The 14,766-nt window shown below is 52.5% G+C and overlaps 1 protein-coding gene across 1 annotated transcript in view; it reads right to left on the bottom strand.

The window, feature by feature from the left end:
• The window catches only part of NOTCH1 (notch receptor 1), a 108,033-nt gene extending 94,476 nt beyond the window's left edge, over window positions 1–13,557 (bottom strand). The window contains exons 1-2 of the mRNA XM_084821223.1: window positions 13,162–13,557; window positions 3,258–3,339 (exon numbers count right to left, since the gene is read on the bottom strand). Of these exons, the coding sequence (XP_084677349.1) occupies window positions 3,258–3,339; window positions 13,162–13,240 (161 nt within the window). The 5' untranslated portion in view covers window positions 13,241–13,557. The remainder of the gene's footprint in view (window positions 1–3,257; window positions 3,340–13,161) is intronic.
• Between the last annotated feature and the right edge of the window lie 1,209 nt (window positions 13,558–14,766).

Here is a 14,766-nt window from a genome sequence, read left to right as displayed (position 1 = left end):
TTGCTGAAGGTCCCCCCCCCCTCCCCTGGGCAAACAGAAAACGCCAAATGGGAGCAAAATGAAATAACTGAAGCACACACACTAGCAGAGTCTTCTGCCCTCTCCCCCACCCTTCCTCCCTGCATTATTCCCCAACCACACAGAGAAAAGTCCGCCATTCAACAGTTGGGATTAGAAATGCCACTAAGAGAGCGGGACCATTAGGACCCCCTTTAAGCATGGGTCTGGCCAGTTGCTTCTAACAGGCGAGAAACTTCAACATATTAGCTCTTGGTCTGATTCAGCTGCAAGCCACTTACATGCAAGCAAATTCCACCAAACAGTATCAAGCAAAACTTGTTTGGTGAAGGCTGGCATAAACTGATGTCATCCCTTACTCACTTCAGGGAGATCAGGAAGCCTCTCTTCAAACTTTTGTGAGCTTTAGTGTAAGCACCAAAGCTTTTCCACCAGGCCTACAACTCCCCAAGGGAAAGTTTTAAGTTGAATGCCATTGCTCACACTTGGAAAAGTATCTTCTTATGCCAGGTTTTGGCACAGAAACAGCCTTGGTCGTCCTGTATGATGACCTATGACGGGAGAGAGACAGGGGGAATGTGACCTTGTTGATTCTCCTTGATCTCTCAGTGGCTTTCAATACCATCGACTGTGGTATCCTTCTGGGACGATTGCCTGAGCTGGGAGTGGGAGGCACTGCATTGCAGTGGTTTCGCTCCTACTTGGAGGGTCGGCTCCAGAAGGTGGTGCTTGGGGAATATTGCTCGGCCCTGTGGATTCTCCAGTACGGGGTGCCATAAGGGTCAGTTCTGTCCCCCATGCTATTTAACATCTACATGAAACCATTGAGTGCAGTCATCCAGAGTTTTGGGGTGCGTTGTCATCAGTATGCTGATGACACACAGCTCTATTTCTCCTTTTCATCTTCTTCAAGTGAGGATGTGGATGTGCTAAATCTGTGCCTGGCTGCAACAGTGGACTGGATGGGGACTAATTATTCATAATTATGAATAATTATTAATTATTATTCAGTGGACTAATAAACTGAAACTCAATCCAGACAAGACTGAGATGCTGTTGATGGGTGGTTCTTCTGACCGGATGGAGGGTGCTCAACCTGTTCTGGATGGGGTTACACTCCCCCTGAAGGAGCAGATTCGTAGCTTGGGGGCCCTCCTTGAGCCATCTTTGTCACTTGAGGCTCAGGTGGCCTCAGTGGCACGGGGTGCCTTTTACCAACTTTGGTGGCCCAGCTACACCTCTATCTGGACAGGGATAACCTGGCTTCAGTTGTCTGTGCTCTGGTAATCTCCAAGTTAGATTACTGCAATGCACTCTACATGGGGCTGCCTTTGAAGACAATTCAGAAACTGCAGCTCGTGCAAAATGCTGCAGCCAGTTAGATAACGGGGACCAGAAGGTCCAAAAATATAAGACTGCCTCTGGCCCGCTTGCATTAGCTGCCTGTATGTTTCCAAGCCCAATTCAAGGTGCTGGTTTTAACCTATAAAGCCTTACATGGCTTGGGGCCACAATACCTGATGGAGCGCCTCTCCCAACATGAACCTAGCCGTAGACTATGCTCAACATCTAAGGCCCTCGTCCAGCTGCCTACACTGAGGGAAGCTCGGAGGACAGCAAGAAGGGAGAGGGCCTTTTCGGTGGTGGCCCCCAAATTATGGAATGATCTCCCTGAGGCCTGCCTGGCACCAACACTGTTATCTTTTCAGCACCAGGTTAAAACCTTTCTCTACTCCCAGGCATTTGGCAGCATATGATAAGTTTTAATCGGTCATGGAATGTCTTTTGATTATGGTCATTTGTTTTTGAGATAGTTTGTTTGAAGTTGTTTTAGGTATATGTTTCTTTTGTGTATCTTGTCTGTTCATGTGTTTTTTATGTACATTTTTTTAAATCTCTGTATATTGTATTTTTAATGTTTTTAATCTTTGTAAAATGCCCAGAGAGTTCTGGCTATTGGGCGGTATAGAAATGTAAATTATTATTATTATTATTATTATTACCACCACCAGTAGACAGCTCGATTCTATCACACTTGTTATGGTTACACACAAATATACACCTATCAACATGACTAGATTAGGGCTGTTCAGTTATTAGGGGTGGACAACTTACGGCCCTCCAGATGTTCGGGCTTACAACTCCCATCAGCCCTAGTCAACATAGCCACTGGTGAGGGATGATGGAATTGTTGGCCAAAACATCTGGAGGGCCAGACGTTGCCCACCTCTGAATTAAATCCTAATGTAGAAGTCAATTAAAGAGGAGACAGAGACAATCTTTTCTCCCCATAATGGCTCCTTTAGGCAGGGCGTAATATTCCCATTTTGGATGAGACACTAAGGAGGCTGTCCGGTAACTCTGATTTGAGCTAGATCTTGAACCCAGGCTCAACCCTCAAGGGATCTGACCAACAAACTTCACCATTACAGCACCGTCTTAGAACCACTTCATGCCATACTCCTGAGTATGCCTGTGTTTGCTACAGCAAACATAAGACAGCCCCGCCCCAAACACTTGGGGGAACATGCTAGGGAACAACAAGCTCCCAGTTACGTGTCCACCGCATGTAATCACAGCAAAATGCCAACCACCACAGTATTCACAGTGCCGTGCCATCGCTACCAGGTTCTTCCAAACCACCTTAATGGGGCCAAGGCTCCATCTTCAAAACAACAGCCTGCTTTGATCTGCCCTTAGATCTGGAAAAGGTTGCAAAGGTTCTTTCATCTACCCTGCCCCAACACAGAATCCTCCAACCTTAAGAAGAGACCTGTGGGATCAGACCAACAGCCCATCTAGTCCATCATTCTGTTCACACAGTGGCCAGCCAGCTGCCCATAGGAAGCCCACAAGCAGGACATGAGCACAACAGCACCCTCCCACCCATGTTCCCCAGCAACTGGTGTACATAGGCTCACTGTCTCTGATACTGGAGGTAGCACATAGCCATCAGGATTAGTAGCCATTGATAGCCTTCCCCTCTATGAATTTGTCCAATTCCCTTTTAGAGCCATCCACGTGGGTGGCCATCACTACATCTTCTGGAAGTGCATTCCATAGTTTAACTATGTGCTGTGTGAAGAAGGACTTCCTTTCCACCAACTTGCTCATCACACAAGAAGCTAAAAGATCAAACCCCATCCAACTGCTCACAAATATTATTTCTCTTCTACCATCAGAACCAACGTTTAGCTTAGCTCCCATCTGTCCACCGCCAAGGGTCACTCCATACTTACGAGCACATTTCTGTCCCATTGGGATAGGGTTCACACCTTCCTCCATTCAAGCAGGATTCAGAAGACTGGCTACATCGGAAACCTGCAATGAGAGGGCAGAGGGTTACCCTCAATAACTTGAAAACAGCAAGAGGGGGAGTGGAAAACAGAGATGGGCATCTAGTTTGTGATCACCAACTCCATAAATGTACCATTCAGAGGTCAGGTTGTTGACACTCACAAAGCATTTTAGTTCTACTCATTATGTTTTTTTAAACGACAAATACAGACACCCTCAAGTGCACAAACAAATCCAGTCATATTTTATCTCTTTCCTCCTAACAGCAACAACTCCATAAGGCATGGGTGGGAAGGTTCTCCAGATGTTGGTGGATGGCAAGCCCATTGTCCCTCACTACTGGGCATGCTGGCTAGGGCTGATGGAAGCTGCAGTGCAGCAATACCTGGAGGGCCACACGTTGGTCAACCCTGCTATAAGGTTAGAGAGCCCTATCCCCATTTTACAGACGGGGAGCTGAGGCAAAGAGTAAAGGAATGGCCTGAGACCACCCACCGAGCTCAAGGTTGGATGATCTGAACCAAAGTTCTCAAGATAAAAGACCTATAATCTAGCTGCTGGACAGTTTTCAAAGTAAACAACAGAATCCATAATGCGGAACCACAGCCTGATATATATCTCAACCAAATTGCTGCTATAAAGCCGCCTGATTGTGTAGATCATCCTTGCCCAACCTGGTGCCCTCATGCGCTGGACGGCAACTCCCATCATTACCAACAAGCACAGCCAACAGGGAAGGCTGGTTTAGAAAGCTACCCAATGCATCTCTTTCCCTTGGCCCTAACTTCTTTCCAACCACTGGCCATTTGGTGTTTTCCCAGTTTTGCAGAGTTTTCCCCGCATTCTAAAAAGTTGAAATGCCTCTCCTAAATTTATTAACTGCATTTATATCCTGCCTTTTTTCCTCTTGCAAGGAAACCACGGCAGCTTATATGATCCTCCTCCTCTGCATTTTATCCTCACATCAACAACCCTTTAGGTAGGGTGGGGGCAGAGAGTCTGTGACTGGCCCAAAGTCACCCAGTGAGCTTCCGTGGCCATGTGGGGACCAGAACCCGGATCTCCCAGCTCCCAGTCCAACACTCTCGCCACTACACCACACTGGCTCTCTTATTTACTGGCAGTAAGGGTTTTAAGATAAAATATGCTGGCATTTTCAGCTCTGCCTCTTTTGCCATGGCCCCACCCAGCACTGAAATGTGGCCCCGGGAACTTCTCCGAAATGGATTTCAGCCCATGGGCTGGAAGAGGTCCAACACTCCTGTGATAGGCGCTCCGTGCTCGCTCACACACACACACACACACACACACGGAGTGCCTGGACAAGCCAAATGCCCATGCAAGGTGCATCCACTGCCTTAGAGGAGCCTAGAACTAGGGTGTAAGGAAATACATACACAAAGGAAAGCTGAAGTCTACCATTAGCATAAACAGCATCATTAATCGGTAAACACACTCAAAGTCTGTGCATAGTTTGCTCTGCCTCCAGAGCTGAGGTTTCCAAAGGCATTGGAGCAAAGCAAGTGGCAAGAGAGGCGTTGCAAGGTGGGTTGGCATTATGGTTTGGGAGGGTCAGTGGCCAATCAAGAGCATGGGGCAGTGGCAAGGGGATAAGGGTAGGACTGGGGCATCTCAAGTTCCAACTCTACCCCATGATTCATGCAAGTCCTGGCCATACCTGTTCTTGATCCGCCCACAAGGTTCCATGGTTCTCACTACATCCATGTGGACTAGATTCTTTCACTTTCTTTCTTTTTTAAAAAAACAGCACGCTGCCAGCCTAGATGGTGCACAGGCTGTACTTTAAGAGCCCACGACAAGTAACCATTTAGAACACACTGTCTTTGCAAAATGGCTTTTAAAAACAGAACCTATACCTGCTCCTTCTGAGCTGTAAAGAATTCCTGTAACAGAGCCCTCCCCAACCTGGTGCCCTCCAGATGTTTTGCACTACAGTTCCTGACCATGGGACATGCTGACTGGAGCGGACGGGAGCTGAAGTGCAAAACCTCTGGAGGGCACCAGGTTGGGGAAGGATGCTAAGACTTATCCATGGATAAATTACAGCGGACTACTAAGAGGGCAAATAAAACAAGGACTTGTTAATTGCTATCCATGTGCAATAAAGGAAGTGGTATGATTCAGTAAACTCCAAGCTCCTTGGGGCAGCGACCTTTCTCTTTCAATTATTTTGTAAAGCACCAAGTCTATTGAAGACCCTGAATATAGTCATAATGGCATTTAAATATGCATTCATCTGATCGCTTGTGGTTAAGAAGGATCACCTCTAGGTGTTTCCATGCTTAGGCAACTAAGCATGGAAACACTGGTTAAAGCAGAAAAGAGTTGCTGGTCTTTTCTTGACAGGTCACATATGGGAAGGGCAAAAGAATCTCATGGCACCTTAAACAGTAACAGAAGCATCCATGGATTCGAGCTAATTTCATCAGATAAGAGAACCACCTCAGTTCAGTGGTAGAGCCCCTGCTTTGCATTCAGAAGCTCCCAGATTTGATCCCCAGCACCACTGGGTTGGATGGCCTGATTCCCGATAAAGACGCTTCCTATATTCCTAGATCTATATTCCTAGATGCATGAAATGAGATCCTTAATTATTAGGGGTGTGTGCGTGCGCGTGTATACACACACACGTGCACGCAGTTGTAAAAACAGGTGGAAGTTTTGAGTTAAATGGCAATGAAATGCAAGAAGGACATTCTGTGACAATTCAATTAGAGCTGAAACACATGCAAATCGACATGCAAATTCACAGCTGGAATAATTCGTGATAACACAATCACCTTAGCATTGCTAAGTAAATTATCCCATATAGTGGGGCAGGAAACCATTGCCGCTATTCAGACTAACACGCCTACCTTGATGGAAACTGTTACATGAGGTGTGTGCATGGCCTAGTTCCTATCGTGGATTTATGTGCAAGGCTGGGATCCTGGGTTCAAATCTCCACTCAGTGCGAGGATCTCACTGGCCAAGTTATCGCCCTCTCTCTATCTGCACCTCAGGGTTGTTGTGAGAACAGAGATGAAGTCAGGCTAGATTATAAACTGCTGCCCTTATCCAAATTATTTACGATCTCGACAAAATGCACCTGATTTCGGCATAGTTCTCACCTCATCCGCTGGGCCTCAGTTCACTCTCCATGAAATGGGAGCAACACGCAGTGAGGTTGTATCCAATGCTACTCTTACCTAGAGTAGACCCAGTGACATGAACAGGGATTAAGTTAGATGAACAGTGGATACAACCCTGACAGTGTTATTGCAAGCATGAACAAGGTGAGTAAAATGTTGATTTTCTCTCCCTCGCAAAAGGGGCTGTAAGAAAAACAATCCCAAACGCAGCAAAGTTTGGTGCTACACTAAGTTTTCAGCTTCTGCTTACAGTGCGCAGGCAAGAGTTAGATAAGATCATCCTTGCATATCAAGTTGGCTGTTTTCTAGAAAACCCATTCCTCAGGCGCTCCAATGAAATACGACCTTGCTTTTATTAACAGCTATCCGGTTTTAGCCTCCCCACCCCCAACACACACGCACGCACGCACGCACGCACGGACACAAAGCTATTCCTGAATTGTCTGGCTGTTCAGATATTCATGATTTTTTAAAAAAAGAGGGAGAGAAGCTGCAAAAGAGTCCTACAGAGGGGCATAAGGGAGTGTTGTAAAGCAGCAACCAAGCACGCCCCCTCCTTGCTCGTGGGAAAAAGCAACAGCTGCACAGCAGAGCTCTCTCCCCAACCCAAACAAAAGGCGGCGGGGGGGGGGGGGGAATCAGAGCTGCCCATTGTCAAAAGCTACAGATACCTCTTGTTGTATTTACTGCAGGCCCTACATGCAAAGCTAGATCTTGGCCCCTTGATATTCAATACCTACCTGTTTCGGATTGAATCAGATCAGAGCACGCACAGACGCACATACCCACCTGCGCACGCGCGCGCACAAACACACACTCATCTAGGCTCCCGTTGGGGGGGGAAAGGGGGAAGGTTTTGACTAAGCAGCTTAGAAAGAAAACGCAAAGTGAAACTAGACATGCCCCCCCCCCCCCGGAAAGTAAGCAAAAGGGGGTTCCTCCTCCTCCGTTCCCGGAAGGCAGAGGCAAAATGACTCTCTAGCAGTATGACTACGAGGCGCCAAACTTCCACTGAGCTGGGTAGCGCCAGAAGCAGCCACAGCCTGGTCTTCGGCAGCCCTCGTGGGTTTGCGGAAGGGCCAGGTTCTCCAGCAAGCCTTCTTATGGCCTGTTTCACAGATGCACACACATGCCTTTGACAACTTCCCCTGAATGTGTGAACAGGCTTTAGCGTGGCCAGATCACCAGGTCTAGAAAATGCTGTGATGCTTAGTTTGCAATGAGTCGTATGAAGATCACACAAATATATGAAACGGCCCTTTGAGGTAAAAAAAAAGGGGGGGGGCTTGAAATCACCTCTCTAGTTAGCTTCTCTTTGCCTCAATGTATTTATTTATTTCATTTCTATACTGCCCAATAGCCAAAGCTCTCTGGGCGGTTCACAAAAATTAAAACCAAACAGCACGCAATTTCTTGCCTCCTCTGTCTTTTCCTTCAAGTCTCAACCGCCATCTCCCTTCAGATCCCTTTTTCTATGTCTAGGGCCTACTCTGCTCCATTCTTTCAGCCGACTTCCCTCTGGACTTCCCATTTCTTGGCATCCTCACTCCTTGTGTGAGTGTAGCCCCCAGCCAAACTGACAACATCTCCCTTCCCTCACAGAAGCTGGACTACAAACTTTTTGGCTCCCTTAGCAACAAAAAAAATCCTTGCTATTATCAGTGCAGCAGATCAGTGCTGGAGGCTTCACCACAAAACAATCTAGATTTTCCATAGGGCTCCCAAGGAGACGGAGAAGAGGAAAGGGGGCATATAACGTTGCCCATGGGCACGTTCATGGGCTAATACTGCTAACGTAAGTAGCCGCTCCACCATAGGCTCCACAAGAAAAAGGAGTTCCTTTTCCTGTTGTGGGAGCCATGACTGTTCTTCCCTAGGAGTCTGTGGAACTCAACAGAAGAATTTTGTCTCTGGGCCCTGAAAAGAACAAGGTAGCATGTAGAGCTTCTTGGGGGGTATGAGTGGGTGGGAGGGAAGGAAGCCAAGGTCCAGATACCTGTTTCTACCTCACTGGCCGACCTTTCTCAAGTCACTGTCTCTCAGTCTAACCTTCCTCTTGACCAGATAACTTAACTGAATAAATAAGTAATACTTCACAGGGAGGTCACGTTGGGCTGAACTGAAGCACTCCCCACTGAGCTGCGTGAAGGGAAGTTGGGGTTCAAGTGTGACAAATGGATTAAATAAGAATATCTTATATACAAAGCAGAGGTAGTTTTTGCTGAAGGACCATACCATCGAATCCTTGGGAAATTCACCTGTGGTGAGCATCAGCTACTTCTAGGCGACTAGATACACAAGTTTTTGTGAATGGGGAAAAATGATTTGGGGTCCCAGTAAGATCTTTAAAACCCTATATGGTTCCGGCCCAGCCTATCTTAAGGAGCGCCTCCAGCAACACCAGACAGGCCGCTTAACAAGATCAGCCTCAGATGGCCTTCTCTCTGTCCCATCAGCCAGGACAGCTAGACTGGTGGGGACGAGGGAGAGGGCCTTCTCTGTGGTGGCCCCCACTCTGTGGAACTCCCTCCCTAGGGAACTCCGTCATGCCCCCTCTTTAATGAGCTCCCGTCGTGCATTAAAAACGTGGTTGTTCAGGCAGGCATTTGGGGTGGGTTAGGGTATTTAAAAAAAAAAATATATGGTAAAATTTTATTGTTTTAAATTGTTTTATGGGGGTTGTACATCGCCCAGAGTGGCTGGGTGACCAGTCAGATGGGCGATTAATAAATTTAATAAATAAATAAATAAATAAATAAATCTGAGGGCTACGATTTGAGGACTATTTCCAACGCACTCCAAAACAAAGCAGGATTGCTTCACTTGACAAGGGTGGCACAGTTCATGCCTTCTGGAAGTGTTAAGAGTTGCCAATCCAGCAATGGAAATCTATTCTAAAGATACGTAACTCTGCTCCCCGCAAATTTTTTATTTTATTTATTACATTTATATCCCACCTATTTTCACCCTTAAGGAACCCAGGAAACGTACATAATCCTCCTCCTCTCCACTTTATCCTCACAACAACAACCCTGTGAGGTAGGTTGGGCTGAGAGTCTGTGACTGGCTCAAAATCACCCAGTGAGCTTCATGGCTGAGTGGGGACTAGAACCCGGATCTCCTGACTCCCAGTCCAACATTCTAGCCACTAGATAGTGTTGGACTGCAACTGCCATCACTCCCCAGCCAGCAGGACCACTGGGACATCATGGCCCGGTATTGTCAACACTGACTGGCAGCAGCGGATCTCCAGGGTTTCAGGCAGGATTCTTTCCTAGCCCTATCTGGAGATGCCAAGAATTGAACCTGGGACCTTTTGCATGCAAAGCAGGGGCTCTACCACCGAGTTATGGCCCTTCCCCTAAAAATAAAGCAAGATTCTAGTCCTCTTGGTTCCGAATAAAGGGGTGATTTAAATGGGAATGTAGGAAGCTGCTTTACATTAAGAAAGGTCCACAGAGTGGACTGGGTGTAGTAGAGGCTATTCCCCAGATAATAAAATTGTGCAATGTGGCTCAGTGCCCAAAGAGATAACTGCTTTACATGACATGAGACCCTTGGTCCATCTAGCCCAGTATTGTCAACACTGACTGGCAGCAATGGCTCTCCGGGGTTTCAGGAAGGGTTCCTTCCTAGCCCTACCTGGAGACGCTGCTGGGAACTGAACTGGGGACCTTCCGCATGCAAAGAAGGTGCTCAACCAGAGCTACAGCCAAATCTACACTATGCAGTCCAGCATACCTGGGGGGCACCAGATTGGGGAAGGCTGATCATGGATTCAAAGACTGACTTGGATCTCCTGAGCTGCCCTGGCGCAAAATATCTATACCATCAGGAATGTAAGAAGAGCCCTGATGCCGGATCAGACCAAAGATCCATCTAGTCCAGCATTCTGTTCACACAGCAGCCAACCAGTGGCCCCAATGGGAAACCAACAAGCCGGACGCGAGTGCAACAGGGGTGGTCCATTAACATTCTCAGGAGCCCCGTAATCCCACGGCAGACACCTCCCTCACCAGTCGCTTTCAAGATGCAGCTCATGCAGACAACAGCCTCACAACCCCAACCTGGCCCTACTGGCTGGATGAGTTGTAGTTCCACACATCTGGAGGGCAGCAGGTTGGCGAAAGCCAGATGAAGAAGCAGCCGGATGCTTTCTCCTCGTGCCACACAGAAACCTGAAGCCGGCTCCTTCTTTCCTGGCTGAAGGCTGTATGAGTGCCAGTCAACTTGCACACCCAGAGGATTATATGGCTCCCCTCAATGTGTGCACAGATGCTGCACTCTCCAAGGGACGTGGCTCAGTGGCAGAGCCCGTGCTGTGCATGCAAAAGGTCCCAGCTTCAATCCCCGGCAGCACCTCCAGGTAGGGCTGGCTGGAAAAAAACCCTCCCTGAAACCCTGGAGAGCCACTGCTGCCAGTCAGTATCGACAATACTGAGCTAGATGGACCCAGGGTCTGACTCGGTAGAAGGCAGCTTCCTGTGTACCTGATCACCACCTGCCTGGCACCACAACGCAAGAGGAGTGAATTCAGGCGAGGGAAACCATTGAGCACACAGCTCAGCTTGCAAGCCAGCTTACCCTGTGCACTCAGTGAGCCAGGCACTTCGTGGGAAGTTCCGTCAGCCTCACATGCACCCCGAAAGCTTTTTCTGCATCTAGAAAAAAGTTCCGCTAACTCCAAAATGGACAGTGCACCCGGGGACTTTTGGGGGGGGGGACGTGAAGTAGTTCATTTTGCATTCCTCTTCCCATCTCAATGAAACTCGTAAGCCCTGACGCATCAGCATCAGGTTTTAAGTTCAGCCCCATTTCCATTCAATTGTTTCTCCCAAACACTCTACAGAACAAGGAAGCGTGTACACGCGTGCGCACACACACACACACAGCGTGTGACATTTGACATCCGCCCCCAGAAAGTAATGAGTAAAAAAAAAAAAAAAGAAGAGGAGGTGAAAGAGAGAGGCTGTGAATACAGGAAATCTGACGCATTTTCACAAAATAGAAATTTCTTTTTTAAAAAACTGTAACCAAGGACAGGCCGCATTTAACAATTTAATTTCCCTACTGCATTTAAACTTGCTCTGCAGACAAGAAGGGTGCCCCTCCAAATAAAAGCTTCCTGCCGGACAAAGGTGGTCACTTCACACACTACAAACGGACCCACCCTCTGGGCTCCAAGCGCTTCCCCTGGACCGGATATTCCAAGATTTACCATCATGGGCTCTGCCACTCTTGCCATATGCCTTCATCCTGCTCTGTGATGTTGGGAAACACCCAGTGCGAGGCATCCCCCAACTCTCCCCCTCCCACCACGGGGTTTTGTGAGATTTTAGAAACACACAGGATGGCAGGAGGAGGAGGTCTGCGCGCGCGCGCCGCCTCCGTTTCCTCGAGCGTCACTAACAGCAGGGCCACACAGGATTCCAGCGGAGAGCCAACGTTCCGCAAAGTGGCTTTTTTAAAGAGCCTCTCCGCTTCTGCAAAACGAAAAGCCAAGCGCGAATCCCTCCTACTGCCCGCCAATCCGGTCTGCTTGGTTTCACTTTGCAAACTAACGCTCCTCTCACGAACAACACAACCCCCCCCCCCACACACACACACACACCGAGACACACTCGCGCGCCTGCCTTGCTCCCGGAGGTGAGCAGCGGGTCAGAGGAGCCCGCTGGGTCTCGGCCCAGGCAGCTCACACGCGGGGCCGGTGTGCGGAGCCAGTGGCTTCCCCGCGGGCGTCTGGGGCTCCAGACACCACCAGCATAGCCGATGGCCAGGGATGCTGGGGGCTGCAGTCCGGGCCGTCCGGACGGCGCCGCGGGGAGCTGCCTCCGGGTTTGCCCGCCGCGCCAGACGGCGGGCCGCCCCGTCCACGGAGGTTTCACTTAGCGGCGCAGCGCTTGCCGGCACAGCAGCCCCTGCGCGTTTTCTCCAGGCTCTGTAAAAGCGCGGGGCTGGTCTGCGCGGGATCAGGCCCCGGCGGGTCCTCCGCCTAGTCCCCAGCCCCCTGCCTCCAGCAGGGCCGGCCGGAGGCCGCCCAGCGAAGGGAACGGAGGGGCCCAGCACCTGGAACTGCATCCCAAGGTCCATCTGACTGAAATCCCAGTCCTGGCCACGGGTCTGCTTTCGCCTTCTCTAACCCAGCAGCCCCCAGATGGGTTGCTCTACAACTCCCATCAGCCCCTGCCAACAGGGCCATGCTGGCTGAGGATGATGGAACTTGCAATACAGCCCCCCCCGGAGGGGGATGATGCAACTTGCGATTCAGCCATCCAGGAAAGGAATGATGGAACTTGCAATACGGCCACCCACCCACACGCAGAGCGGGGTGACGGACACGAAGCACAGCCCCCCCGGAGGGGAATGATGGAGCTTGCAGTACAGGCCGTCAGTGGCGTGGGTGTGTGGGGGAATAATGGAAACTGCCGCACGACCGGTCCGGAGGGCGCCGGGTTGCGGAAAAGCTGCGCTGCTCCAAGCACGGCTGCCCCTTGGAGACAGACAGCCACATCCGCTGCCCCTCGGGGGTAGCCTCCCCCCGTGCCTGGGGGTTCCGCTAAAAAACCCTCACAATCGCCCCCCCCCCCCAAGAGCGGCTCGGCAGCCGGGGCAGAACAGGAGGAGAGAGGCGCGGGGAGCGGAGGCGGCGAGTTCGAATTCCGCCCGCGAAGCCCCCCCCCCCCCCGCCGCTTACCTCGGCTTAGGACGGGCAGCAACGCGAGGAGGAGGAGGGAGAGGAGGCGGCGGCAGCTCCGCGCCCGAAGGGGCCGCATCCCCCCGCGCTGGGCTCGGCGGCGCCTCCGCGCGCACCGGCTCGGGCCCCGCGCTCCGCGCTCTCGGCGAGGACAGCCGGGGGCGCTCGGCGGGTCCCGGCGCGCCCGCGGCGGGTGCGCTCCGGCCGGCACCCCCAAGGCGAGCGCGCTCGTCCGGAAGCGCCCGCGGAGCGCGGTGGCCGGCTCGCCCGCGCCGCGGCTGCTCCCGCCGGCCGGTGCGCGGGGCCGCGAGGCGCCCGCCGAGGCAGCCCGGGCCGGTCTCGCTGCCCCAGCCGAGCGCGCCGAGAACGAGCCGCTCCTCGCGCCGCCGCCGCCGCCGCCGGAAAGTTTGGCGAGAGTGCGGGCGGGCGGGCGCGCGCGCCGCGCCGAGGCGGCCTCGGGGCGGGGCCGGCGCCGGGGCGGGGCGGGGCGGGGCGGGGCGGGCTCGGGCAGCCGCGGGGGGCGGCGCGGGAGAGCCGCGGCGGGCCGGCCGGGCGCGCGCGCCCGCGGCCCGGAGCGGCCTGGCGGAGCCGCTGCTCCTCCCCCGCGGAGCCCCCGGCGCCCCTGCCGGCGAGGGCTCGCGGGAGCGGCCGGCCGAAGCATCCGGAGGGGCGCGAGCTGCCTGCGAGCGGAGGAGGAGCGGCGGGCCAGAGCGGGGCCCGTCCGGCCCGGCATGCCGCCGGAACACCCCGGCGGGCCGGGCATGCTGGGCGTCGGGGCCCGGCCGCTCCGGAGGGGGCCCGGCCGGGCCGGGCTGCCCTCCGCCCAGCGCGCCCCCGCGTCCGGCGGGGCCGCGGGCCTGGGTCAATCCCCGGCGCGCCTCCGTTCTCTGGACCGGAGTTCGAGCCCCCGCTCCGCCAGGAAGCTCGCTGGCTGCCTTGGGCCAGGCTCGGACCCCGGCCCGGCGTACCCCACAGGGTTCTTGCGGGCATAAAAGGGCGGGGGAGGCAGCATACAAAGGTAACTAAATCAGTACATGTACATAAGATGGTGGCTTGCCCCATAGGGCTGGTTGGCACAGCCGGGGCTGAACTGGCACGCCAGCCACGTGACTAGATCCCTCCTGGGGCAGAGTGTGCCTGTTGCATCTCTGAGTTGCTGCTTTGGGTTCCTTCCAGTCATGCAGAGACTTGGAGCAGGAGCAGCTCCAAAGCTGGGTTATTCTTCGCTGCCAGGGCAGCCCCAGACTCTGGAGGGGCCTTGGGCAAGACGCCCTCCATGGGCCCCTGCCTCAGCGAGCCCACCGTCTCATCGCCATGGCCACCAGCTGCTCTGCCTCCTCCTCCTCCTCCTTCTCTTTCCCATCATGGCTCCCGCTTGCTTGCTTGCCAGGCAGAGAGCCAGCGGGCAAATTGGCCGCAGCATCTCCTGCTCCTCACCGCCGCCGCTGCCTGGGCCGGAGCGAGAGGCAGGGGAACAAGCAGGCTGCCATGGGCAAGCAGAGGAGCAAGTTCAGGGGGCCCTTGTCAGTGGGCCCCTGCTGGGGTGCAGGACCTGGGCAGGTGCCCAACCATACCTGCCTTTGGCACCGGCTTTGTCTGAATCAC

Source organism: Heloderma suspectum, chromosome 14 (assembly GCF_057233095.1).
Source record: "Heloderma suspectum isolate Gila_16-S chromosome 14, 16-S_ref, whole genome shotgun sequence".
Lineage (NCBI taxonomy): Eukaryota > Metazoa > Chordata > Lepidosauria > Squamata > Helodermatidae > Heloderma > Heloderma suspectum.
This window is presented reverse-complemented; position numbering and strand designations above follow the sequence as displayed.